The sequence below is a fragment of the Coturnix japonica genome, chromosome 6, assembly GCF_001577835.2.
Source record: "Coturnix japonica isolate 7356 chromosome 6, Coturnix japonica 2.1, whole genome shotgun sequence".
NCBI lineage: Eukaryota > Metazoa > Chordata > Aves > Galliformes > Phasianidae > Coturnix > Coturnix japonica.
In genome coordinates, this window is record NC_029521.1 from 15,865,982 (window position 1) to 15,891,988 (window position 26,007).

General features: G+C 38.3%; 1 protein-coding gene across 5 annotated transcripts in view; it reads left to right on the forward strand.

Moving 5' to 3' along the window:
- Positions 1-26,007, forward strand: part of WDFY4 (WDFY family member 4) — a 113,949-nt gene that overhangs the window by 4,769 nt on the left and 83,173 nt on the right. For 4 of the 5 annotated variants that reach the window (XM_032445415.1, XM_015866825.2, XM_032445416.1 and 1 more), the window contains 16 exons: positions 3,456-3,570; positions 4,139-4,242; positions 5,571-5,708; positions 6,284-6,473; positions 7,339-7,528; positions 8,089-8,249; positions 8,553-9,005; positions 10,577-10,681; positions 11,326-11,516; positions 13,879-14,489; positions 16,776-16,869; positions 22,344-22,558; positions 23,402-23,514; positions 24,220-24,421; positions 24,700-24,776; positions 25,459-25,677. In XM_032445415.1, the coding sequence (XP_032301306.1) occupies positions 3,456-3,570; positions 4,139-4,242; positions 5,571-5,708; positions 6,284-6,473; positions 7,339-7,528; positions 8,089-8,249; positions 8,553-9,005; positions 10,577-10,681; positions 11,326-11,516; positions 13,879-14,489; positions 16,776-16,869; positions 22,344-22,558; positions 23,402-23,514; positions 24,220-24,421; positions 24,700-24,776; positions 25,459-25,677 (3,178 nt within the window). Of the gene's footprint in view, positions 1-3,455; positions 3,571-4,138; positions 4,243-5,570; positions 5,709-6,283; positions 6,474-7,338; positions 7,529-8,088; positions 8,250-8,552; positions 9,006-10,576; positions 10,682-11,325; positions 11,517-13,878; positions 14,490-16,775; positions 16,870-22,343; positions 22,559-23,401; positions 23,515-24,219; positions 24,422-24,699; positions 24,777-25,458; positions 25,678-26,007 lie in introns of those variants that run through there. The other variant, XM_032445418.1, reaches the window with a different exon arrangement.

The following is a 26,007-nucleotide window of genomic DNA, read 5'->3' on the forward strand; positions in this document are numbered from 1 at the left end:
TTACTTAGTGAAGGCTGGGCATAGTTTCAGTCTAGGGAAAATGTGACTGTGGTATGCAGCTAGCTAGGGGAAGTGAAGGGGTGCAGTGTGAAAGACAGGATTTTGGGGTTGATGTCTAATTCTAGTACTTGAGAGGTGTTGTTACAGATAGGGAAACTGCAGCATGAAAAGCGGAAGGTCATACTGTGGGTGAGAAAAGAGCTTTGAAGTAGAAAGCTTCCAGTAATAAGCTCCACTGCCATGTTCCTTAGATCTCTCATCAGCCAACAACTTCTAATGTGGTGATGTTGAAAGGTGAACCTAGAAGAACCCCTTAATGAATGGGAGCCTCATTGGTTCATTTTATTAGTGTGAGAAATGAAGCAAGCTATACAGTGGCATGATAGCATGGCATAATCCTGAGAGGCAGAAAACCTGGCCTGAACTTAAATGTTTTGTGACCATGTAGTATAGAAAGAAATATATATTTTTTTTCCTTAATTACCTATGATATTTATGGGTGTAGAATCTGAGATTTTGCACTCTCATCTTATAAACCTTTCAGAAAGAAAACAAGAGCTTGATTTTCTTGAAACTGTATTTTAATGGTGGCGTATTATGTCTGTATTCAAGTGCTTTCAGTGTTCTTAGGTGAACAAACTCAGACCTATCCATTACCTCCGTATCTGAGCCAGATTTCCAAAAAGTAATGAGCAAATAAGGAAAAAATGTTGTTAGACTTGGTAACTGTATATGTGAGAACGGTGTGAGACACAAAAGAGATGCTACTACAAAGAATGTATTGAAACGTGTGATGGTAAATCACTGTGCTCAGTCCTATGAAATCTTTGCTGTCCATTGTGGCAAGGAAGAAAATAACTTCTAGATAGTGGAGAGTATTTCACTTAGCTGTGTGAAGAATGAACCTGTGAAACTTGCAAATCTTGATACAGTGTAGAGTTTTGAAAATGCTACAGGGGCTGATGTCAGTTAAACTGAATGAGGTAAGCCTTTGGTGTCAGTGTGTTGCAAACCAATTCACTGCAGACTGAGTTGCTGATAGTATCTGGCAGGGGCTACTCTCGTACATATGAATGCAAGCTCGCCAGGATCCAGGGTAGTGCAGACAAAAGGAACTGAAGGGTATGAAGAGTCAGGGAGTACATTGCCTGAGTCTCAGAAGTGGCCTTTTCATTTAATCTGAATCGTTCTACATGTGTTTTGCATAATGAGTAACACTTCCTCTTTTCACAACTTCATCATCTGAATTTGTTTACATAGAATTGTGTCCCTCCTGAACCAAGAGCTGGATCTGGACAGTAGTACTGTGTATCTGTATACACTCTCCTGCCTCTGAAAATGAATCTCAGTCTCTCTCCCTGCATATGGCATTACAAGTGCATGGACAGACTTGTCTCTCTTGTGAGCTCACTGCAGCTTTTTGAGCTCCCAGAATTATGGCCTTGAAAAGGGTCAGTGTTTTCCTCTCAGTCTTCAGATAGTGCTCTGTAACATTATCAGTCCTGACTTAAAAGTTTTCTGTCTTATTTCATGGATCTACTTTTTAAATAGCTTACCGCAGATTGCACTGCTAGATCTCTGAGACAATGAGGTGCAACTTTTTCATTTGTATTAGGATGTTCTGTTTTTCCTAGGGCCGTTCTCAGAATTCCTTTCCTTCCTTCTCTTGAAGCTATGTGGGAAGCATCCTTAATGCTTTCAAGATGTAAATTGATCATAATTAAGATAGCTTTCCTTTGTAATAGTCTCTTCAAACTGCCCACTCCCCCTTTCCTAAGCATAAACAATGTATTGCAGATTGTAGGAATTTGTAAATGTGCTGAAACACAGTATTTATTTTAAAATTCTAAAGGATATTATGGTTACAAAATGTATTAAGAATGAACACTTTTCTCTTGTGTTCTAAGAGAGGGATTCTTTACCTTCCCTTTTCTTACATTTATCAGAAGAGCTTGGAGATGCTTTGTAGTCATTTAGGACCAAATGTATGCCTCATCATGTCCTTTCCCTTATGACCTTTACTCCCTTCTCATAAGAGCTTCCTGCTTTCTGCTGAGTCCCTGATTTGACCTGGGAAGACCATCTTTGTTCAAGATGTATCTGTTATAAAGCTCTTAGCTATGCTAACTACTCCTCGTGCCCCTTTAAGGATTTTCATCTGTCCTTTCCTTGCTGAAGCATGCAAGTGCTAATGCATCACCCTCTGAGAGCTTTGGATTTTACTGGGTGTAGAGGGAGGGCGCTAACTAGGAGCCAACTGAGATATGGAGGCTCATTAGCCACCAGCACTCCTTCAAGCAGAAGGAAAAGAGAAAAATGTCAGCTATCTAGGAGTAGGCTGGGAGGCATTTTAATATGACCTTTGCATCTTCCCTCCTGGTGCCTCAGAAAGCATTAGAATGTTCTAATACATGGATGGCTTTCAGCTTAGCATTTCTCCATTAAGCTCTGCTCAAACTTCAGAGGGAAATGTCATCCTCCTTAACACTGAAACAGTTTGTTGTTCAGCATAGGCAATTCTAACATAATGCTCTGTAAAACAGTTGGGAATTTGTACTTTGCTGCTTGTTCCTCCAGTCTGTGAGTAGGAAGGACAGATGGTAAGAGCAGACAAGGAGCTTGTGGCAGAATCTTAGACATCTACAAAACAGCCTGGCTTAAGAGGAAGAGAGAACAGATTAGGTTGACATCACATTACTTCATTTTCTTCTGGGGGCAGACATTCTGGAATGGAGTTGGGTTGATTTTCTTCAAGATACAGATCTTTATATGTTCAAAGACTAATATGTTTTTTGAGGAGACCATATTTTAGGGATTAGTGTCTGACTCACAGGATGATCACCCATAGAATTAAATTGGAATGCTAGTGGCCTGATCTGTAAGTAGCATAATGTTCTTGGTTTGTTTAAAATTAATTACCAGGGTCACTGTGCAGCTGCATTTCACTCTCATGTAGCCTCTCAAAAAGAGGCATGTTCAGAGAAGACAATTAAGTGAAACTCTAATGAAGTGAAATGAAAGTGCTTGCCTTATTGCCTGAGTTGTTCTCTGTTTACAGTTTTGCTTTGTGTAGGAATGAAACAGCTTTTCTGCAGTCTGCCCTAAGCAGAACAAGGAGGAACAAACAACTTGGAAAAGCACTAGCATGCTTTTTGATACAAATAATTATTGGCACAGGGGCATGACAGACATTTACACAGTTATGATTGTGTCCATTGAGGAAAATTAAGTAAATACTGTCTGGCAGATGTACTACAGGATTCAAATATTAGTTCCAGGTAGACTCCTGTATTTGTAGTGCACCAACACTACCAGTCCATTCAGAAGCATTTGACAAACAACACTGGAAACTTACGGGGGAATGTCAGTTTCATGTGTATTTATTGGTACTTTGCAATCATCAAAGACATGCTCTATCAGAAACATTTTAACTGTTTTTCAAACTTGGATTTCAGGCCTGGGAAGAGTCTGCTGGAGTAATTGTATTCCCCAGCATTCAGCTGCTAGCCAGTGAGGTTTCCAAGCTTCTGACAAAGGAGATTAAGAGGACGCTCAATGGCAAATCTGCAGGTAATGTTCCTGTAGCACATCCACTGGGAGTTTGCTGTCATCTGCCTGTCTTCTATGCTATGTGTTACGCTTAATGAAAGGAAAGAAAAGAGACAGAAAATGCTAGGTGTAGGAAGACAGATCTTCTAGTGTCAGCTAGCATTGGTTTTGTATGACTGCGCTGAAGATCTGGCTTTGTATGCCATGCTGACCTTATTTTGGAACTTTCTGTGTAGTAAAAGAGTAGGCTACACTTAATATTCCAAAGAGCTTTCTTTAATGGAAAAAATTCTGCTAGCCCTACATGGTTTTCCTTGTGGCTCTTGTGCACTCTTTGCACCAGCCAGCTGGCCAACCTAATCAACTGAGATGGTATTTGCAGTGAAGCTCATCACTTTATGAAAAGCACTTTACATAAACCGGCCTGAGCCTGATGTTGGATCAAAACTGTTTAATGTATTTTCATCCACCTCACTGGACTCTTGCTAATACAATTTTATATAATTTGTCAGATTACTTAAGAAAAGATCAGTGCAATGTTTTCACCTTTCATTGAGGAATTAAAAGTTCAGTGTTTTTGTACTAACAGAGGAAGCTCGGCTGGGTTTGGAGCATTTACTACAAAAGAAAGGGGAAGCAGAAGATGGCCATTTGCTCCTGAAATCAGTATATCTGCTCTCACGGGCTGACTTGGTAAGAGAAATCACTACTGGTGATTATTTTGTTGTTGCTTTGTTTGGTTTGTTTGTTTGTTTGTTTGTTTGTTTGTTTTTGGGGTTTTTTTTTTGCCCCAGCAGTGAAATGTATAGAGCTTATGTTTATGTTGTTCCTGAAGCTTTGTACATCAGCATGCCTCAGGTACACAGCCAAAGAGAACACATGACATGGTTTATAGTTGAGGCTTTTCTAAAAGAAGTGCTCTGTGCTTTCAGATGCCTGATGGGCAAAACAAGAAAGGTACCTGTTTTCTCTAGTGTTCCTCTGATCCTTAACTTTTCTTTTGCTTCAACTTATGTAGCAGGCAGATAACTAGTAAGGATCTGTTTGTCTGATAACATAGTGGTTAGATTGTCATTTTCAAGCACTTTAGAGTGTGTCGGTCTGTACAGCTGCTCTTGATGAAGACTGCTATCAGCACTACAGCATGGTGGGGGGGTGTGAAGGGTATGTCTGCCCTCATATTGAGCTGTGCAGTTTGTCTCCTTATTCAGATGAATTATTTTAGTAGGCTTAGTCTGTGTCACAAAAGGAGCTCTGTAGTTAGACACAGTGGGAAGTTTCTAATGAGATTTGTGCTTTTCAAATATAAAATGTTGCTTTTTTTTTTTTTTAAGTATAGACTCTCACAAAACTTCGTATCACAAACCCTGCTCTTTCCTTTAGTTTGCTGCTGATTTTTATTTTGATTATTGCATGCCAAATGGGCACCCTGGGATGCCACTTCTCTAAGTTGTGCAGAGTCGTTAGTGGAAGTAGAAAGAAACTAAATGCTGAGAAATACTGCAGAGAAACAGTGCCTTAAATTTATAAAAGGGGTAATAAGAACTGTTTGTACAGTTATTTGGTAAGTTACAAAAATAAAGGAATTATAGCTAAATTGCCTCTATGCTGAGTCAAGGATGGAATGAAGAATTCATACAGCTGTCCTTTTAGGCTCCTATAGCTACAGGGTATCTCCTTTGAACTAATGATAAAGGAAACCCTGTCCCAGATAGATCATACTATTATTTTAGCTGCTAGTGTGTAGATTGCATGCTTTATCAACTGCAGATCCCCTTACACAGAGTATGGTATGTGTCAAAGCTGTAATACAGCTGGGGTGGGAAGTCTTGGGAACAGCTATGCATGATCAGTGTGTTCTCCTAAACAAGTCTGTAGAGCTGTGGTATGATTGCAATGATCTTTCTTAAGAATAAAATTCTCAAGTAGCTGATTAAGCTTTCATGGGTACTCATAGTGTGTAGGAATGAGGAAAGCACAGCTGGCAACAGAAGGGGATAACTTTTATTTTCCTAACATAGAGAACAATGTGGAACATCATTGGATCGGGACTTCCAGCAGCTCTATTGCAGTGCCTGTACCTTTTCTTTACTTTTCCTCTGGAAAAAAACAGTGATGGTGAGACAAATGAAGATGAAACTCAGGAGATGCTTATTGAGGTAAGATACTGTTCTAGGAGCTACTTCACCTGAGTACCCATATATTCATGCAGGTTTGAGACTGGAGCTGGTGGTAATTCAAATGACCAAAGAAGGGATGGAAAATTATTGAATAATTTGAGATTATACAGTAATTTCTTGTTTAATAAAAAAGTAACAAAACTGGGGAAAACTCCAGAATATCCTACTAGAAGTTGTCATTGCACCTTCTGGTACCTGTATAAGAACTGTGGTGTTCTGTTTCTTAATTTTTTAATTTCCCTATTCATTCCCTGCTTAACTTCTCCAAAACTGCTGATGGATGGAACAACCAGTGGTTTAGTTTTTTTTTTGTTTCTCAGACCTGGTTCACAAAACTCAGTTCTCATTTCACAGTACTGTTGTTCAGATGCTTGGGAGGGCTTCGATACTATGGTGCTGTGGTCTCCCTGTAAGCTATGCATGACCTGTTCGGAATTTTGTGCTGTTTTGTTTTTCGGTGCTTGTGTATGACTGTGGGTTAGTGTTGGCCTTCATTTCTCAAGCATTTATAAGGGTGTTTATTCCAGCTGTTGTTTTTTTTTTTTTCTTTCCAGATAATGCTTAACATGTACAGAGAGGAACAAGGTGTAGAGGAACTTCTGGCAGCTGATAAGCTTCAGTCATTAATTATTGCAGCTGCTTCCCTCTGGGACCAGTGTAGCCATCCATGGAAAGTACCCACAGGCCGTGTGCTACGAACAATTTCAAAGGCTCAGACCAAAAACAGCATCTTGTACTTACAAGGTATGGTTTTGTGATTTGGCTCCTCCTTTCCTTGTGGTTTCCCTGAGAATTAATTCTCAAGAAGCCAGTCTCCTGTGTAGTTTTTTGCTTCTATGTGGTAGAAATAAAATTTGGTACTCAGTCAACTGCAAAGTACAGGCTTTTGATTTTCTGGGCAAGAATGTTATTTAGTGCTTACAAACATCTGGAAACTGAGGATTTTTCCTATGTACACATAAAAAAAACTTCTGGCAAGGGTCTGTCTCACTAATGTAGACTAGCACAAGATGTATTATGGTTTGGTTTTATTTTTATTTTTAAGTAATGTGACTCAGTGTATGAGGCTTGTCAACTTTCTAAATTAAGAGATTGAGGAATAATAGTTTCAAGTATTGAATGGTTTAGTAGTTTGGAAGCTATCCTGGAAGAACTGTCCATTAGATTAGACAAGAAAGAGTAGTCTTTGCTCAGAGCAAACTGCATACAGCTCAATGCATATGCATCATTAAGCAGAAAATTCATTTGTGAGTTCTGCACAGGATGTGACTGACTTAATACGTGTCAAATATGTCTGCTTCACACTTGTCTTCTACTGAGGCAGCTGAATTCAAAGAATATGAATTTGGGTGGGTGGGCTACGTGTTTATGTTCTTCAGAGTGAGCTTCCCTAGGTGAAGTAAAGAAATGTATGTGTGCTTTAAGAACAGACGTTCTGCATTTAGCTTGCAGGTAAGCTTAATGTTTTCCTTCTTTCTGGCAAGAGCTTAGTGTCTTCTATTTTATTAGGAAAACTTTACAAACTTGTTTGTTGTTCCATTTTTATCAATAACTTTGGACTTATTTGACTATCATTCTTAAACAGCTGATTTTCTTTTCTGCCCCACAGCTGTGGACTGCATTAAAATAGCTGTTCAGAATCTCTTCAAATTGGCCGATACGCTACCTGCTTGTGATGCATGTCAAGCTGTTAGTATTGTCTTGTGCTTTGTGAAAGACTCCTATCCTGTATCATCAGCTTTATTAACAGAGTTTGAAAGTAATGATGGCTACCAACTCCTGCTAAAAGTTTTACTTAGGTAAGTATAGAGATGTTCTGTGGGTTTCTAGGAGGTGGTAGTACTTCATTTTCAGAATGCATGGCGGTCTGTTCTTAAATGTTAGTTACATATGTCATTCTGTGTGGGTGTAAAACCAATAACAAAGGCTCTGATGGATTTTTTTTCATTGCTATTTTAGGAGGGGAAGCAGTTTACAATTTCTGATACAGTTAATTTTTGTTATGGTTTCAAGAGAAGCAGTTAGTCCATAAGTCGGGTAGGGACTTACTGAACACATGACAAAGGTTATTCATCAATTACTAGCATTAGAAGAGATCTAGGACACTTGTTTCAGCTAGGGTGGACTCTTAATTCAGGAATACAATCAGCTAGGGAAAGAAAGAAGATCTTGCTGTGCAGAAAATAAACAAAAATCCACCAAGGTGCGAAGTTACTGTTTCTAGGATGACTAAACAAAGCAAAAAGGTGACAAAATAAATGAGGAGGGGAAAATGTGTGTTCAGTGCCTGAGTGATTTATCCAAAAAAGTTTGTGTTACTAAGGCATGAATATATGACTGTCCCAACTTTTGTTGCCAGATGTGAGGGGCTGCAGCAAAATGAAGGAGATTCCTATCTGAATGAGATTCTGGATATGCTGACTTGCCTTACAACCTGTGGGAAAACTGAACTGAAAGTTTCAGGCAATATTATACATCCACAATTACCTCAGTTTGATTATGAATGGACACGGTCTTCTGGTACAGTATATATGTGTGGCAATGTAGGTGGGTCGTAAAACAAAAGTGTTTGCTGCTTGTCTCTAGATGGTGTATGAAATAGCATCCACTGATCTATGTGCTTAACGTTACAGAAACCTGAATGTTACCTACACCAAAATGAACTGTTTGTCAGCTGTACTGGTTTTAGGTTGAGGATGTGTGTCTGTGAATCTTGTTTCTGGTCTCAGATGTGATTAAGCTCTGTAGCTGCAGTGCTTAAGTAGCACTGATGCTTAAAAACAGAACACACAAAAAGGGCTATCTCACCTGTTTGTCTTGCAGGAATGACAGTCAAAAACCTCCAGGCTTTTCAGGTCTTGCAGTCCATTTTTCAGAAAAGTAATGATCAGCACCTGTGTGGAACAGTCTTAGGAGCAATTGGTACCATATGGGCCTGGGACACAGTGAACTTCTTCCTTCTGGAATGGACACTGCAACCTATCAACCAGTTTATTGATATAATCCATTTCAAACCACATCCAGTCCAGATCCAGTTCTTCGGACTGGTAGAGTCAATTGTTTTGGACCTGTGCTACATCCCCCATGAAATTCTGAAAAAGATTCAGTGTTTGATAAAGGAAAATGTAGTGCCTTTCTGCACTTTGACAGCTCTCCGGTGTCTTCTCAGCATTACCAAGAAGGATCTGCTCTTCAGTGACATATTCCGGGACTCTGGGCTACTAGGTCTACTGCTGGCACTTCTAAGGAAGCAAGCCAAAATCCTAAGGAAGTCAGGTACAATTTAACTGGTTCGTGATGACTGTGGAGGCAGGCATACCAATAGGAATGAATGCATCTTTGTACTATCAATTAATACATTTTATATACTGAGTAGCTAGACTTGTTTGGAAGCCGACTGGCCCAAGTTTAAATTTGGGATGTTTCTGTCATGCTAAGCCCTACTAAGGTGCCCTCTGAAATCTTAATTGTATATCATTCTGTGCACTGTTCTAAGGAGCTCATGTACTGTTCTTTACCAATGTACAATTGATTACTCTGGAGGGTACCGTTCATCCCACACTTCTATAAACTGATTTTGACTTAGAGTTCTCTGAGACAAAGTTTTGCACAGTACTCAGGTCATCTTAAAGCAACACTTAGTTGGGAGGACTGGTTATGGAAGGTGGTTTCTTCAATTTTGGCCATATATTAATCACAATTACTGCCTCCCATTGTCATCTGCTATAGTTGTCTCCTATATGGTTATCTGACAGGAAGGTAAGAGTTCAGGTGTGGTAAGTGTTGAGTATAGCTGATTTATGGTATGCACTCACATATCCGAAAGGTGTTTTTTAACTGCTAATTTATATAAAGCATGATAACATTTTGTGCTGTATGAACTGGGAAATTCATTTAAATTCTAGTATGATTTTTTATTTAGTTAAAAAGAAACCCAAAGTACTAGATTTAACTTCTAATGTAGCAAGCAAAATTGAATTATTTTTATGTATTTATGTTAAGCAATAAATTGAATAGGAATTGCAACACCAGTTCTAGTGTGTGGGTTCTGTTAACTGTAAGGAAACAGATTTGTGTTCTTGATATCAGAGAACTAGTATTTTGAGAGCTCTTAAATAAGGAACATCAAGACAAGTTGCCAAGAACTGTGGCATTTATCTTGCATTCATCAGTTCTATTTTACTGCCTTAGATTGCTTGGGGATGTAAATTGTACAGAATGAGTGACTGAAAAGCTTGTTAATTTATGACACTGGATACATGAGTAAAGAGGGGCAAATGAGAACGCAGTGTGAAGAGGTCACTGCTTCCCTCTCTTGGTTTCCAGCAATTTAATCTGCAAACTTCATGGACTTTAGATCTAACAACTTATCTTACACTGTTTGATTCTGGAAGTTCTTGCCTTTGAATGTGGAGTTCTTGTTTTCCACTTATAGTTTATATTCTTAATTACTCTCTGTTGCTATGCTATTTTACCAATTTACACTTCAGAAGCTACAACATTTTGTTCATACATGTACCTGCTAGGTTTCACCAAAAAAGGTGACTACATCAGCTTTATAAATGGGAAGTAAAAACACAACTATTAGCAGTATTTTCTGTAGTTATGCAAGAGATGTGAGATGCAGCACATAGAGTCAGACCTGTGTTTCCCAATCTCAGATTACAACCTGGTCATTACACACTGCCATGTCTGTGTTTTGTTGCTTGCCTTTGAGTTCAAGTAGCCTGTAAGTAGTATTTAAGTTAGAGCTAGAATTTGCTGGAGGATTGGTTTTCTTCTTATGGTACTTTAGCTATGTCTAACTAAATCTTGTATAATTTTTGTTGTTAACAATCCTCTGATAGCTGGAACCTCTCTGCCTGGTCTGGAAGAAGGCACTGATAAGGAATTAAATGCTGTAATGCTGAAGATGGTGGCTGCCCTTACTGTGGGATGTGTGAGAAACACTGGTAAGAAATGATATGACTGCATTACCTTTGTGATGCTTTATGGTAAGTAGTCATGTTGCCTCTTAAGAAGAACAAACTTTGTCTTTTGTGGTTCACTGAGTGATGTTGCGCTAAATCTCCCCTCTTTTAGTCAGAAACCATTTCGTCTTGGCCTATCATGACAGACCCTGCTAGAGAGTCTGTTCACTTCATTTTTTTAGCTTCCCTTTAGATACAGTACAGCACTGGTATAGTTGGGAAAGGTTTGTGTGGGGAATCTAATGGAAAAGAGTAAGACAGTAGTGGAAAGGATCTTCTGAATACCAGAATCTGCTCAGTACATTCAATGTGAATGGTGTGAATGTATTCTTATGAACAAGCCTCCTTCATAAACTGGAGGAATGTTTAATCTAAAAACTAATTAGGCATAATTTCATGCATTATTGTTTTGGGAAACTGCCATTTCTAATTATTAGAGACCATTATCATCCTGTAACTTTATTTCTAATTGTTGTGCTCTTCAGTTTGTGTCCTTCAGTGTAACTCTCTTCTTTCCTGGCTCTCTTCTGTATGTGTAGAAATGTGGCACCACACTGAGAATGTGCCTTTGAGAACTACAATTAAAGGATAGTTTAAGTAACAAATGATACCTTACTTGTCCCAAGTTGTTTTAAAGGACTATGGAATGGTGCCATACATCAAGATATTTTTGGATGATGAGTGCTACAGGGGTGCTACTCTCAGCATCTTGGAGCAGCTATCAGTCATCAACTATGAGGAATATATGAGCATTGTTATTGGAGCCCTTTGTTCTTCTACTCAAGGGGAACTACATCTGAAACTAGATCTGCTGAAGGTAATTCACATGGCTTCCAAGTTGCTTGTTGTTTTCTTGGAAACTGCTTGTCTTGTGGCAAATTGCTCTTAATCTCATCCCTAACACAGAAGAGGAAGACTGTGAACTAGTGAACAAGGCTTTGCTAGATCTGTTCCTCTGTTTTTTTTTTATCAGGGTGTGTATGTATGGTCAGCACTTCCACTCAGTATCAGACCGAAGTATTTTGAAGACTTAATTAGAAATGCAGGGCAGAGAAACAGAGGTGACAAATGTTAGGACACAGTTGTAGGTGCAACTATGTAATGTGACAGAGAAAGGACAATCTAATGTGAATGAAATGGAGATGTGGGGAGAGGATGTGAGAGGAGCTAGAGGAATAATACAGGGGGGGGGAGAGTGTAGGCAGGCATGAGAACAGCTTGATTTTTATTTTTCCAAGGTTGTAGCTTTGCTGTCCTATTTTTGGTAATCTCTTGGGTACACCAGTGCCAGGGGGAAAAAAAAACACAGATAAGTTGGTGGAAAAGAGAATATTTGGAGGGTGAAGTTAGAACTATTTGTGGCCTCTATTGTGTGTACAGTCTTTGATCCATTAGCAACTGAAGGAGAGGAAAGAATTCACATGTTTAAATTTGGTTTAGTTCTTGAACAGCAAATTAAAAAGCAGTGGTGTGTTAGCATGAAACTAAGTCAGGGTTTACCTTTTTTATTAAGTGTGAATGCAATTCACCTTTCACTGCAGTAGAGCAGCTTTTGTGATTTAAAAAATAAAACAAAACTGTGTTACTCTAAACTTTGTAGCATGTTTGTTTTTATAGCTTTGATATGAAACAGTAAACTTAACAGTATTTATGCAGAAGTTGAGTACAGAGTCTAAACTAATATGAAAATAAATGCAGCTTTGGTGTCTAATTCTGACAAATGATAACTGTATTAAAACAATGTAAGCAAATGAATTTATTATCTGCATCTATTGGGACTGTGATTGCATTATACACAAATTCAGATTGATTTGCTAATATATATTTAGCTGTTAAAGCCTGAGCCAAAATGTAATTAGGAGTGCCGTATTCCAGTGTGGCATGTAGACAATTATGAGGAATAACAAATAATGGAATGTGAAATAAATTCTGTTAACGTTAACTGAGTTAGGGGGTTTCCAACAGACATCAGTTTTATAGGTTCAAGACAGAGGAATACTAACTCATAGGCGATTAAATTCTAACTGAGTTAGAGCTGGAGGAAATGTGGTTACTGTTGACCTTCTCTGAAATGTGTTAAAGCCATCCTGAAAACTTCAGCTCTGAGTTATTAAATTTACTTGCTATTCAGAATTCTCTGCCTGGTTTGATACATTATCATACAAAATTGAATGGCAGTAATGGTGTTTTTCTTCCCCCTATAGTTCTAGAAACATTGTAACAGCATCTATGACTATGAGAAAGAGATAAACATTTGTTAGAACTGCTCCTCTTCAGCAGGTTGTGAAGTGAGTCACTTTCATTGGATGTCTGTAGGCAAAAAAAAAAAAAAAATTAATTAAAATGAACTGATTTTATATGAGAAGATGCAGCCTAGCATTTGGAACATGCACGGTGCCTGAAAGGGCATCATCTTTGCAAAACAAATACTGGAACATCCAAAAAACCTGGTATAGGTTACATTAGATTACAGTAGACTGTTTCCCAACAACCTGTTCTTGTTGTTTGTTTTTTTCCCCACTGACTTTACTTCCACTACTTTAGCTCTTAATGACTTTACTAGACTTGTTTTCCAATGGCAAACCTTGGTATCAAAAATTTACAGGTGGAATACATTTGTTTTTATATCTGTGTAATATCATCAAGTGACACTTAACTTATAACCTGACTTCAAGCTCTGCAAAAATAGAGAACCTGTGGACTTATTTGTCTTTGGACATGACTTCGGTGCTTTTTTTTTTTTTTGCTTTTTTTTTTGGTTGTTCAGTTTCAAGATTGTTGGTGAAAGTTTGAAAAGATTGGTCAGAGAATAAGCAAAGGTCTGAAACAGTGCCTCCAGCCAAATTATCTAGGATATATGATGCAGGAAATTTGTTTTTGTTGCTTTATTTTTGTGAGCACTATTCCCTACCTCACAGGTTTGCATGTGGGTTTTCTCTTGAGAATGTGTTCTCATCTTGGTCACTTGACTTTATAGGTACATGGGGAAAGGTAAAAGCAGGGAGGCGATGTAGTGATGACCTTGCTTTAACCAATTATTTTTGTTTTTGATAGAGGAGTTTCATTGAAAGAATTTCACACACACACACACAAACACAAAGTGATTTAAAAAATATTCTGCATATTTGCTCTTTATTTTAAGTTGTTCTTTTGTTTCCTTTTTTCCCCGATGTTTATAGTCACTCTTAAGAATTCTGAACTGTCCCAAAAGTCATTCAGCTTTCAGAACTTGCAGCGGATTCAATGGACTCCTGTCTCTTCTCTCAGACATGGAAGGTGCCTTGCAGGATCCTCCATGTGGGCTATGGGCAGCAGTTGGACAGAATTGCATATTGGAGCTTGTCTTCCGTACACTTCAAGGGATAACAGCAGCTCTTCACCTGGACCCTGTAAACAGCAACTTCTTTCAGAAGAATGGCCTCTTTGAAAAGATGGCAGAGGATCTTGGGTCACTTGGATGCTTCTGGACGCAAAGAGAATGGCACATCCCCCTGAGCCTTGAGAAGACAAGGACATTTGCAGAATTCTTAGATGCGGCTTTCTATTCTTCAGAACCTTTCCCAGCATGGCTGAAGAACTGTGTATGGGTTCTGAGTTTTCTTGATCATATGGTCAAAGGAACCCTCCATCTGGAGAATTACTTGAATGAAATAAGGTCAGAGATGGGTGAAGAATCAAGAGATGACCAGGAAGGAACTCAAGCTCAAGGGGAATGTCCTGTTTTTTCCAAGAGACCAGTCAGTGAATTATGTGCCTCTGCTTATAGCTTATGGGGAAACTCTGAAGAGAAGTAAGTTCTGATTTACTACAGGCAATATAATTAGACTAATGTCTGCATTTTATATGGTAGTTAAAGGACAAGGTGTGGCAAAATTTCCCTAGAACAAACTATTTAGTCGTACAGTCCCAAATTCCAGGAATCATCTACTTGTACAGCATAGAGAAAAATGAAAAATGAATGGTTATGAGCATTCCTGATATGAGTATGGCAATAAGGAAAGGCTATACCAGAAATCAGTGTAGCTTTCAGCTATGAATCATTCCTGAATTATTGATGTTTTGAAATTTTTTTGAGATCTTAAGCCTCTTTCTGTGTCTGCAGTCCTTTTCTCAATAATGTTTCTGACTGGAACTCCAGTTAAAAAAAAAAAAAAAATTCAATGTTTGTAATGGGTAATTCCTTCAACCTTTGTTTTAAACTGTCCCTTGCTTATCACTATATACAAACAAGGTCAAAGGTATTCTGGAAAACCGTCAGTTTTCATGATGTACAGCATATATACTTCTCCAGTAGTATTTCTTTTTTAAATAAAACATTCTCAGAGTTTCTGCAAGCCTGTAGTTCCCCTAAAGCAGCTTCCTCCTAGCTGTACTCCACTCACTTCCTCCTGAAACTTTCAGCAGGGAGCTATGCAAATTGAAAGGAGGAACTTGAGTGCAGTCAGTGTTGTTAGCCTGTGATACCCTGTCCTGTGACATGGATTTAATGTGCCCTGAAGAGGGGGATCAGGATGTGATGTGTCAGACATGGGGAAAACTGGCATTTATACTGGATAATATTCATATCCCCTTACACTATTCTGTGATCAGTGATGCAACAGGCTGCTGGGTAACAGGGGAATTTACCCTTTCATTCCCATCTGAGAAATGGCCCTCTGTGTTCCTGCCCTTGTGTTAATGTTTGAACCATCTTCTGTTTTTCCTTTTGAACATGATGATTTGAGACTGCTTGCTGCAAGCCATGTTAGTAAGGCTGACCATGCTTTGGGAGGGAAGCTGAATGCCCACCCCAGCAGAATGGTTGCTGCAGCTGCTGTTGGGTGCATTAACTGTGCTAATGGCTCTTTAGATCCTTTGTATCTTTTCATTTTATCCCCTGGCCATCTTGTCTGACTTTTAGGTAATGGCAAGCAATAGAATGTTTGAGATCCAAGCAGCAGTAGTGATGGGGTAAAGGGTTGAGTCACTAGGCTGACTGGATAACTCTGAGGCTGTGATATTTGTAGGATTGAGGAGTTGGTATATGGAGACAGCTTTTCTACTGAGACAAGTCGGCCAATGAAGGCATCTCAGAAAACCACAGAGACGAGACTTGCATGATACATTGATCTGACATTCTTGAGGGAGTGGGTGCTGGTGTGATGAGTTTGGTATTGGTCCGGCTCTGGATTTTACTCATTTGTTCTGTGTTCAAAAGCCCAAAATAGCACTAAGCCTACCAGGCAGTGTTCAAAAGTAACAAGGCGATGATAAAGACTTAACTACTTAATTTTATTTTATTCTTTTTGGAAGCATGATCTTACTGTCTTGTCTTCTGATGTTTATGATTTGGTAGGTCATGTTTTACATTTGCTACATGGCATATCAGAATGAAAATTCATATTTGAAAAGGATGATGGGATTCTGAGGTAACTGTATTTCTTCAGTGGTCAAATCTTTAGGGAAGTTGTTGTTTGTTAGAACTGTGCTTGCTGCCTGGCAATTTATTTTAGTGTCAGAGACGGATAAATTGCAGGCTTTGGGAAATCACAGCAGGCTTAGGCTGAAAACAAATTTGCTAAAGGCAGAAAATGCAGCAAGCAAGCTACTGCTTTTGAAGTAGTTTCTTGAGTCTGCAGTACGGGTTATTTGCCGCTGTGTGGCGGTGTTACACGGTACTTGCTGTTCTGAGACATTTAGAATAAAAGGCGTTAATAATGACATTTTATCCTCCTTTATGTCTCTTGTCCAAAATTTCGATGGTTGCTCTTTTACTTAAACTCCTTATACTACCCATAAAGCACACTGTAACACTTTTTTTTCTTTCTGCCTAGTTTTATGTTATCTGTTGTCTTCACTCAAAATCTATTTGGGGCATGTGTTTCTGGCAGAGTGCATCGTAACTCCAATTCAGAGGTGCACCCAGAAATAATTCTCTGATCCTGCTGAACCTGTGGTGCTCAGAGTAGTTACTGCTAAGAATGCTGAGCCTTGTTACTGCCAGGCAGTTTTAACACTGTACTCTGCTAGAACATTGGATAAAAACCCCCTTCTCTGCTGTTAATTGTAATGTTAAATCTTATATGTTTTCTTGCAGGTCAGAAATGAGGGACTGTGTCATTGTAAATCCAGGTGCTGTCTGTGTTATGGTGAGGCTGCTGCCCAAGTTGTACAAAGAAGGACACTCTCAGGTGAGTATGAGCCATATTAGGTTGTCTGCTACTCTTCTCTAGCTTTGTTTTTGAAATTTAATTAATATTTCTACATTAGTAAAGAGTAGAATTTACCATGGAGTTCTGGCAATAGCAGCACAGAATTCTACTGTATCAGACCAGATCAATTAAAAATTCATGGTTATTGATTTGACTAAGCACTCATACACCTATCTGATGCAGTGTGTTGGTCTGGGTTCCAGGATACTGCAAAGGCAGCAATGAGATGTTAGTTTCATTTTTACTATAGAATGGTGTAGTCATATCCAAGGAATGAGGTGGGGAGAGAATAATTCCACTTTCTGAAGTGAGGTCATTAATTTCCTCGGGTTTGAGTGGAAAAAATGAAGGAAATAGGAATAACACTCAAGTAGAGATGGGAATGGGGCAGGTGAATGTTACTTTGAATTTTGTTTCTGTTATAATGGTAAAGCTGTTTTAAATAGTGTGTCTCTTAAGTTCCATTTCAAAATAAACCTGGTGGTTGGTTGAGTGAGCCACTAAGTGACAAACATTACTGTTGTTCCTTTCAAATAAGTTATAATTAAATACTAAAAGCTCTGTTTAGTTGCCTAAATTGCATGTGTGAACATTTCTGCCACTGCCCTCACTTAATGGTGTGTCAATGACCAGGAACTGCATCGTGCTTCCTCACAGTAATAAAAGAACACAGACACTTGTAGGTGCACTATGCATATTCTATGTACCAAGGCACAGAAGCTACTTAAGACGGCCATCTTTGTCTCTATTTCAAGTGCACTCTCTCTGCACCAAGCATAACATTTTTAGTGCAGATAAATTTTGAAGGTTCTGGAGGACCTTAGAAAAAAAAACAAAACAAAACAAAAAAAAAAAAACCAAACACACTTATCTCTTATGGTTGTATCTAAAACTTCCTGACCCTGAGGTGCCACAAACTCACAAGCACAAACTGCAGTGGCTACATCTCTTTAATATGTGAGTACACCAGCAAGGCAAGCACCATTAATTATTAAATATCCTCATCATTATTATTCCTTTAAATCCCAGGGATTTGACTTTACCATATTTTTCGTATACTACATTTCCTGTCTGCAACACAGTAGCCAAAATTTCTTTCAAAACAATCATTTTTACCTGTACCTTGGTGTCTTGCTTATGTGGCTTTTGTTTGCAATCCTGAGTAAGCTGGGCTTTGGTATCTTTAATAAAATCACATGGAATGTAGCAAAGAATGAACTGAACTAGCCCACTGATAATTGTTGAAATGTTGATATATCCGGCAGCCAGAACAATCTGACCCTTTTGATCCATAAACTTATTGCATAACTTAGACTCACCTTTGCTTTATCAGGCCTTCCATATGGATAGGGAATTGGAGCAGTAACTTGCATACATTATATTCTTCTGTCTCATCTTAAATATTTGAATAGGTAATGTATATGCAGAGATGGAAATAAAACCAGATTGTTCATCCAGAGCTATGCAAGGTGTGATTGCAGCTAACTGCTGGCACATCTCAGATCTGTGTAACAGAACCAAGGCATCAGCTTTGAAATTTTGGTAATTGCAATAATTAATTTCTGGAAAACAAGTAGGATGGTTAATTGGATGAGAGAGCGTTATTAAGGATGTGCATCAGAACTGGCTCTGTGGTTAAGCTGTGAGAGCTTGTGGAGACCCTCAGTAGATGGCAGTGTTCTTAAAAATATGAAAGTCTAGAGCACAAATTCAAGCAATTTCAATCTTGTATTTAAATGTGTTCATTTTTCCCTCTTTTTTTTTTTTTTTTTTTCTTAGCTAGTAAGAAATCCTTACTGATAGTGCTTATTCATCGTTGCTGTTGTGAATAGAACTGCCTCAGGTAGAATGGGATTACTCTTATGCTCAGTAGACTCAATAGAGTTTAACATCTTGAAATTCTGTTCATCAACTGAACTACAAAAAAGGATGGAGGAAGTTGTACCCATATGTTTTGGTGACTAATTCTGTCTAAAGATGCTGAATGAATGGATAGAACCTTGTGTCTTGCTGTTTGGACAACTGAATGGTGCTACCAGGCAATGACACAAAATGCTAAACTTAATTACCCTTACTTTTAATGTATGCCATTGCATGAACACTTGTGAAATGAAGTCCTTCTGGGAAAGTGCAAGTCAGGCAAGATCCAATGACAAGTTACTGAGTAGTAACTGAAGGATTTTCCCTTGGGTTTTCGTCTGTAACAAATACGGTGCTTTTTTACTCTTAGTTTGATAGTTATGAGAGATGAAGTAATTCCTTTGTGGATAGAGCTTTCTTAATGAAGTTTTTCTTTTAAAAAAATCTAGGGAGGCTTCTTGCACTGAGCTTAATGCTGAGCCAAATAGCATGTATTTTTAAGGAGCAATGGTGAAGAACAGAGAGTGTAGCTCATGTCTTACAGCTTGTTTTTTAGTGCTATGATAGATCTTTAAAAGTGTCACCCTGAAAAATAATCAGTATAGGGCCAGGTCAAGTGTAAATATTTTGCTTTCAGCAGAATGGCAATGAGAAAGCCCTGCTTTTAGAGAAATGTTAATGGAACTCAATAAAAGGAACTTGTTTTTATTCAGACCCTCAGAAATAATATCCATTTCCTGCCAAAATTGTTGCTGATAGGTGGCCTTTGTGGGACCCAAGCAGTAATGGGCTAAAGCAACATTGAGTATGTTTGCTTAGAAGAAATAATTGAAAGTAAAACATATTGTGTAGCAGATAAACCATTTCTTCTGAGCATCCGAAAGAAAATTAGAAGTTGAGAACAGATATTGCAGCAATTTCTAGATATAAGATCATTTAAATGTCATATCGATATGAAACCTTAGGAGCCTTTAAATTCCTAAGAGAAAGTCTTTGAATTGATAGATGTTATTTAGAGGTTATTGGTCTTATTATTGCATGGGAGTCACATGCCAGTTCCCACTGAACTACATGTAGTTTGATCGCATTGAAGATTCTTTCTTTATTGTGCTGCTTATTCACTGCCTAATGATGGCATCATTGCATGCTGCAAAAACTAAGTACCAGAATTAACAGAGGAATTCCTAATACTAAAAAAAAGTTTTGTTGGCTAACTTCAAGTGGTCAAAACTTGTTGGTGTGTATATATTTTTAGAAGGTAGTAGCAAACCTGGTATTCAAAGAAGGAAAGCTCTGTGGCTTCTATTATGAGTTCTACCAAGATGGAAGATGATATTGTGACAGAGAGAACTTATGTGGTATAATTAAGATAGACCTAGTTAGATTCAACCTGCTGGAAAAGAAGTAGTTCACATATGCAGTAATGTAGTTCATAGTGCTTCTTTTTCCTGTTTATTTGTGGGAACCATGTGAGCACCAGTCATACTGTAAGTTTGTAAAGCTAAGTTATACAGACAGTTAGCAAAGTAAACTTTGTTAAGATCAGTGAGTGAGAATAATCAGCAAATTTTTGTAATAGAATGGGAACATGCTTGTGGCTGGGAACTGCATCTGTGATTTCAGCTATAACTAATTTGAGTGCTTTTTGTGTGTGTTAATACATATTTTAAAGAGTAAAATGCACAACTGATATTTCAGAAGTAGAACCAAACTATGATCAATGTTTTTTAACTCATGGATGTTCACTTTTTCTTTGAATGCATGACATAAAACCCTGAGTTTTTGAAAACATTACTTTTGATGCGTTGATTTCTTTGCCAGGTAATTGCCAGTCTGTTAGAATATTAATTATAATTTTCTGCAATGGGCTGATAGCTTTTCAAGTGCGATGTGCTCTGAATTTGAAAAGTATTTTCTTTTTCCAATTGTATGCTCAATTATTAAAATATAATTCTTAAACATAAGAAAATTGAAAATCCTTATGAAATTAATCCTTGTCAGTAAGGGTTCAAAGTTCTTAATCATCTTCCACATCACATAATCATTATGAAATGGAGTAACAGTGATTTAAAATCAAATACCAAATTTTGAAACTATAGGTCCTTAGGAGCAAGAATCTGGGAACTACTTAAACAATCTGGGCAAATTGCTAGTTGACATCTTGGCCTTTTAACTGTAATCTGAAGTGGAGCTGTGAGCCCAACTGCATTCTAATTGCACCTTCAATATCTTGATTCATGGTGCAGGTAATATGTGTTAGGAAAATCAATTTATGTTTATAGAAACAGCCTTATTTTCTGTCCATCACTGCTATTTCCACTAAAATCTCATTTTACTGGAACTAACATCCTTGAAAACAGCGCATTTTATTCAAAACAAGGCAATGCCAGTATTGACTAAGCTGCTAAGCTTGATGAAAATGTTCAATATTTTTCTATGTCATTGTGGTTTTATTGGATTTATTTTGGAGTAAACCAGTATTTTCACTTAGCCAAGACTGTAAATTTCTTTATTTATGCTCTCCTGGTCTTATGTACCCAGAGGCTTTCCTTCATCCAGTGAAAAGGTGGTGTGAGATGACAATTAAATGTCCAAAAAGATGGTGAGGTTTTGTTACTCACAGTACAGAATCAGTTCCTCTCTTTTGAAGAAGTTTGTTATGATTTATTTGGAAGCATGCTGGAACTTGTTTCCCTAGGAATGATTGTTTTGAGATAGCAGAAAAGATTTTTCTGAAAAAATCTCAGGTATAAAAACCAGTTGTCATAAAAATGCAAGTGCTAGTTATTGCCTAAGTGTTTCAATTACAGCTAAGGCTTTTGGTTGCTGGGTACTCTTAAAAAGAACTTTCCTGTATACTTTATCTGTCCTGTATTTGTTTTTAGCTCTCCAAATTGGGCCTTTATACAAAAGAGCTGGATTACACTTTACTCTTATGCCTGTTTGTTCAAAATTCACTGAAGTTTCTGATTGCTTGAGTTATTATCTCTGTGCTTGCCACCTGCATTCTTCTTTGTTTTTTAAAGTTACTTTTGAGAGAAAGCTAGTTTGGTCAGGGTTAGACTTCATTCTTAAGTGGAAGCAAATTGTTCTAAAGATAATTCATGAAAATTCAGGTGCTTTAAGACCATTAAGATGCAGCAAAGAAGTAAAACATCAGTTAAGAAAAATCAGCAAGTGTTTAAGGGCTTTGCTATATTGTTTTCTTTAAGCAATAGCTTTTTCAGAACACAGAGATCATGTCAGTGTGACTCTCCACCTTAGATACGTTCTGAGTAACTGTATTGGTGTTGAAACTAATGTCTAATAACTTGCCCTAGGTGCTTCCCTCTTTTGCATGAGAGGTGATTGCTGTCATCCTTTTGCTATTATGGTGGTGTGACAGGAGAACTTAACTGCAGATAGCTGAGCAATTACTCAGATGTGGATATATCCAGACTGCTGAGGTGCACAGTTTTATAGAACAGTCATATAGTTGCATGTGAGACTCTGGCTTTAAGGGGCCAGATTTCTGTGCTCAGAGACTCAAATTGCAAAACCAAGTTCACTTGTCATGTATGTTCCTGGTGTCTGACTTCAGGTCTGTCTTACAGATTTCTCAGGAAATCCAGTGTGCTGTGGTAGATCATATTCAGTCCCTGGTGAAGTCAGAGAAGAGCCGCCAGGTGATGTGTGGATCTGGCTTGCTGAGCACTATCATAACTTCCTGCCAGGATGCCTTCCGCAATGGCAGCCACCCTCTGCATCTGCCCCTCACAAGAGTTTTTGAGAAGCTTGCCTCACAATCTATTGAGCCAGATGTGTTAAGGTATCACATTACTTTTAATTGAATGAATTTGCTGTAGTGGTGCATATTTTTGTAAAGTCTGTGATAGTTGGAAACTCCATGTTACACCTTGATTCATCAAGATGGGTTATATGATTAAAATACTGAATTATACGATATAATTACTGAAGCTGGTATAAGTCTTCGGTCTCATGCATCATCTCTGCAAGGGTTGTAAAGCCATTCATGAATGATAACTAAATAATTGTAAATCAACTAGAATTATTTAGGATTATTCTGCTCAAGAGTTGAAGTGATTCACTTGGTTCAGGTCAATGTTAATGACAGATCACGGAATCGCAGGGGTTGGAAGGGACCTCCAGAGGTCATTGAGTCCAGCCTCCTTGAGATGCAGAAATAAAAAGTGAAGTTTTGTTTCTATGTTGAGGATGTGCTTTTTCCTTAAATTTTCATATGGCTTGGTGTGAAATACATGGTAGAGATTGGAGTGCAGGTATGTAGTGCAGTGTATTTTTCTGATTAAAAAATAGATCCAAAGATCTTTTTTTTTTTATTTTTTTTTTTTTTTGGGGGGGGGGGGGGGGGGAGCAGAAGGAAAATTAGAAATATTTAAAAAAGCTCTGCTAAAAAAAAAAAAAGTCAAACCTTTAATTTTTTTCCAGTGGAGGACTTTAAAATTGAAAGTATAAGCCCAAACATATTTGCGATGATACAATGGAAAGCACTCTTTCTGTTTTATTTGAGATCTTTAAACTTGTGTTTCCAATCAGAAAATTGTTCTCCCTTGGCTTGAGTTTTGTGTGGTTTCTTTTACTACCAAATATTGTATTGATTGTTTGGGGCTTTTCTTCCATTGTTTTTCAGACAGTTTCTTTGTTTGGGAGGTTCTTTGTCAGTACCTTCCCAGTCCAACACAAAGAGCACTGAGGTCCTTTCATGTCCGGAGAGTGATTCATCTAAAACGGGTTTGAATGGAGGTAAGCACTCAATGAACAGTCTATTACTGATACTGTAGCTGGATTATAGATGTCTGTATAATGACAGAAAACTGCTATTGGAGCGAGCTGTCCCAAGCTAGTCATAGTTGGAAATAGTTAAGCATGTGAATGAGAGCCGTTTTTTGTAATCCTTAGGATATCTTAGTCTGCCTGCTCACATGGTCTGTTTGCTGTCCCAGTCCTTTAACTATTCTGTTTTTCATGTGAAAAGCTACCATAGTGGTATTTTGCACTTTTCATGCTTAAGATACCTAATATAGCATTGCAGATTTGAGACTTAAATTTTTTGCAGTCATTTTTTTTAGATCTCCCACATGTGGTTTGTAAACATTTGTAATGGTGCTATTGACTTTTCTAAGTGTGAGGAAAAATGGAACCAAAGAGCTTGGGAACCTTTTACTGGAAATGGAGTTCAGAGCTGCCTGAAGATATGGAAAGAAACCTTCACTGTCTGTCATTTCTGCGAACTCATCTATTTTGCCAACCTGCCATTTTGAGATTCCATCAGTGCTATTCTTTTGTCTGCTACTAAGAATTTCTGCAGACTGTATTAGTATACAGCTGAGGCTGTATTACTTAAAAAGCTAATGCTTTATGTAGTGCTAGATCTTAGCAGTGATGAACTGAATACAAAGTGTTGTGGTTTTGGTCTGACTTTGTGCTTTGTTGATCTCGTACCTGCAGAGGAGGTGGCAGCAGACAATAAAACTGCTCTTCAGGCAGCTGTATCTCTCAGCAACTCACCTTGGGTGTCAAAGGGATCTGCATTGGCACTCCAGACTGCAATGAGTCTCATCTCCATGACATCACCACGAAACTTACAGCTCCACAGCACTGCTTTGGCTCCATCGTTTGTGGAATTTGACATGTCCATGGAAGGATATGGGTATTTCTGCAGCTGTTCTTCTTGTTAGCTGCTTTGCAGTCTTTCCAAGACCTTATTCTGGACACTACTAGTCAGATTTCTCATCTCAGTTATTCCTTTATGCCCTTTAGCTGCCTTCCTCACAGCAAAGTTGCCAGTGTTTTTGGTCTGTAGAAAGTATATCAACTTACTGCAGACTGCATGGACTCTGCCTTGCTACCTTGACTCTGCGGTATTAAGACACTGATGCTTTTTAGGGATGACTTTACATTTCTCTGAATATTTGCTTGCTCTTGTAGGTGCTTATACCTCCCTACTTTAGCCACTGTATTGGGCCCAAGTGCAGAGCAATCTGTCTCAGGTGGAATTGGCATGGGTAAGTACTTCTTACTTCACCTACAGATTTCTGAAAACACAGATTTTTCTGGCACATTAAAGGCGTTCCATTTTTGTAAGAAATGGTAGCTGTGTGCTTTAATACACTTCCATCTGTGCCCCAGTACAGCTCTGAGCTGTAGAACTCACCTCTCAAAAATTATACATTACATGCAGCTGTGCAGTGTTACATGTTGACATGAACTTCAGCATCATAAATTTAAATGTAACTACTAAGTAAGCAAGTAAGAAATACCAGATTTTAAAGTTGTCTTCCAGGGAGAAACTCGAAATTGTCAGTTAATATTAGATAAGATTGTTTTATATGTGAAAATCCTCTTTTCTGTTTAGTGGGAAATGATTATTCATACTGTATCTTTTGCTTCCTGACTGTTATGGAGTCTGTTTGAAGTTCTTTATGGCTTGGTGCTACCCAAACAATGAAGTCTGTGACATAGGGATCTAGTAATTTCTCAGCAGTCAGTTTTAGTTCAGTTATACATACATGTGCATTTGCATCTGCGGTCCCTGATATTGAAGACAGGCAGTAAAATCAAGTAAAACAGATGGGAAATGAAATCTCAAATTCAAATGTTGTGCTATAAATCAAACAGCAAAAAGTCTGCTGTTGTCTGCATGGAGAGAAACCTCCTTCTTAACTACCTTTTGTTTCCTATTTACAGGCAACAGAATGTTCCCACCCTCAAGTGGTCTGACTCTCTCCTGTTGGTTTCTGGTTAGCAAATTTGGTGTGATGCACAATAGTCACCCACTCCGTTTCCTCACTATTGTGAGGCACATGTCAAGAACAGAGCAAGAATTTGTTTGCTTTTCAGTAAGCTTCTCCCCTCAGGACTGTTCCTTGGTCATTTCCACAGAAGAAGTAGAATTCCAGCCACTTGGTGAGGCTTTTCTCAGTCAAGCTGCAGTGTTATTCTGTGGTGTGTGAATGACACTTTGTCTCTTTGGTTTTCTTCTTGCAGCATACTGTTCTTGATCGTATTTAAGTTTGCTTTAATCATTGAAAATTATCTTCTGGCCTGCAATAAGTGATAAAACTAATGAATACTCCAGTGAATCATTGAACATGAGCTGTTCGTACGTTACTGTGCAAAGCTGTAGGGACTGGGTGTGAGGAACCAGCTGGCTCCTGACTGTTCTAGTGTGGCAGCTTACAGGTTTGGAGAGTAGGACTGAGGAATTTTGGAGCAGTATTGCTTTCTAATCAAACA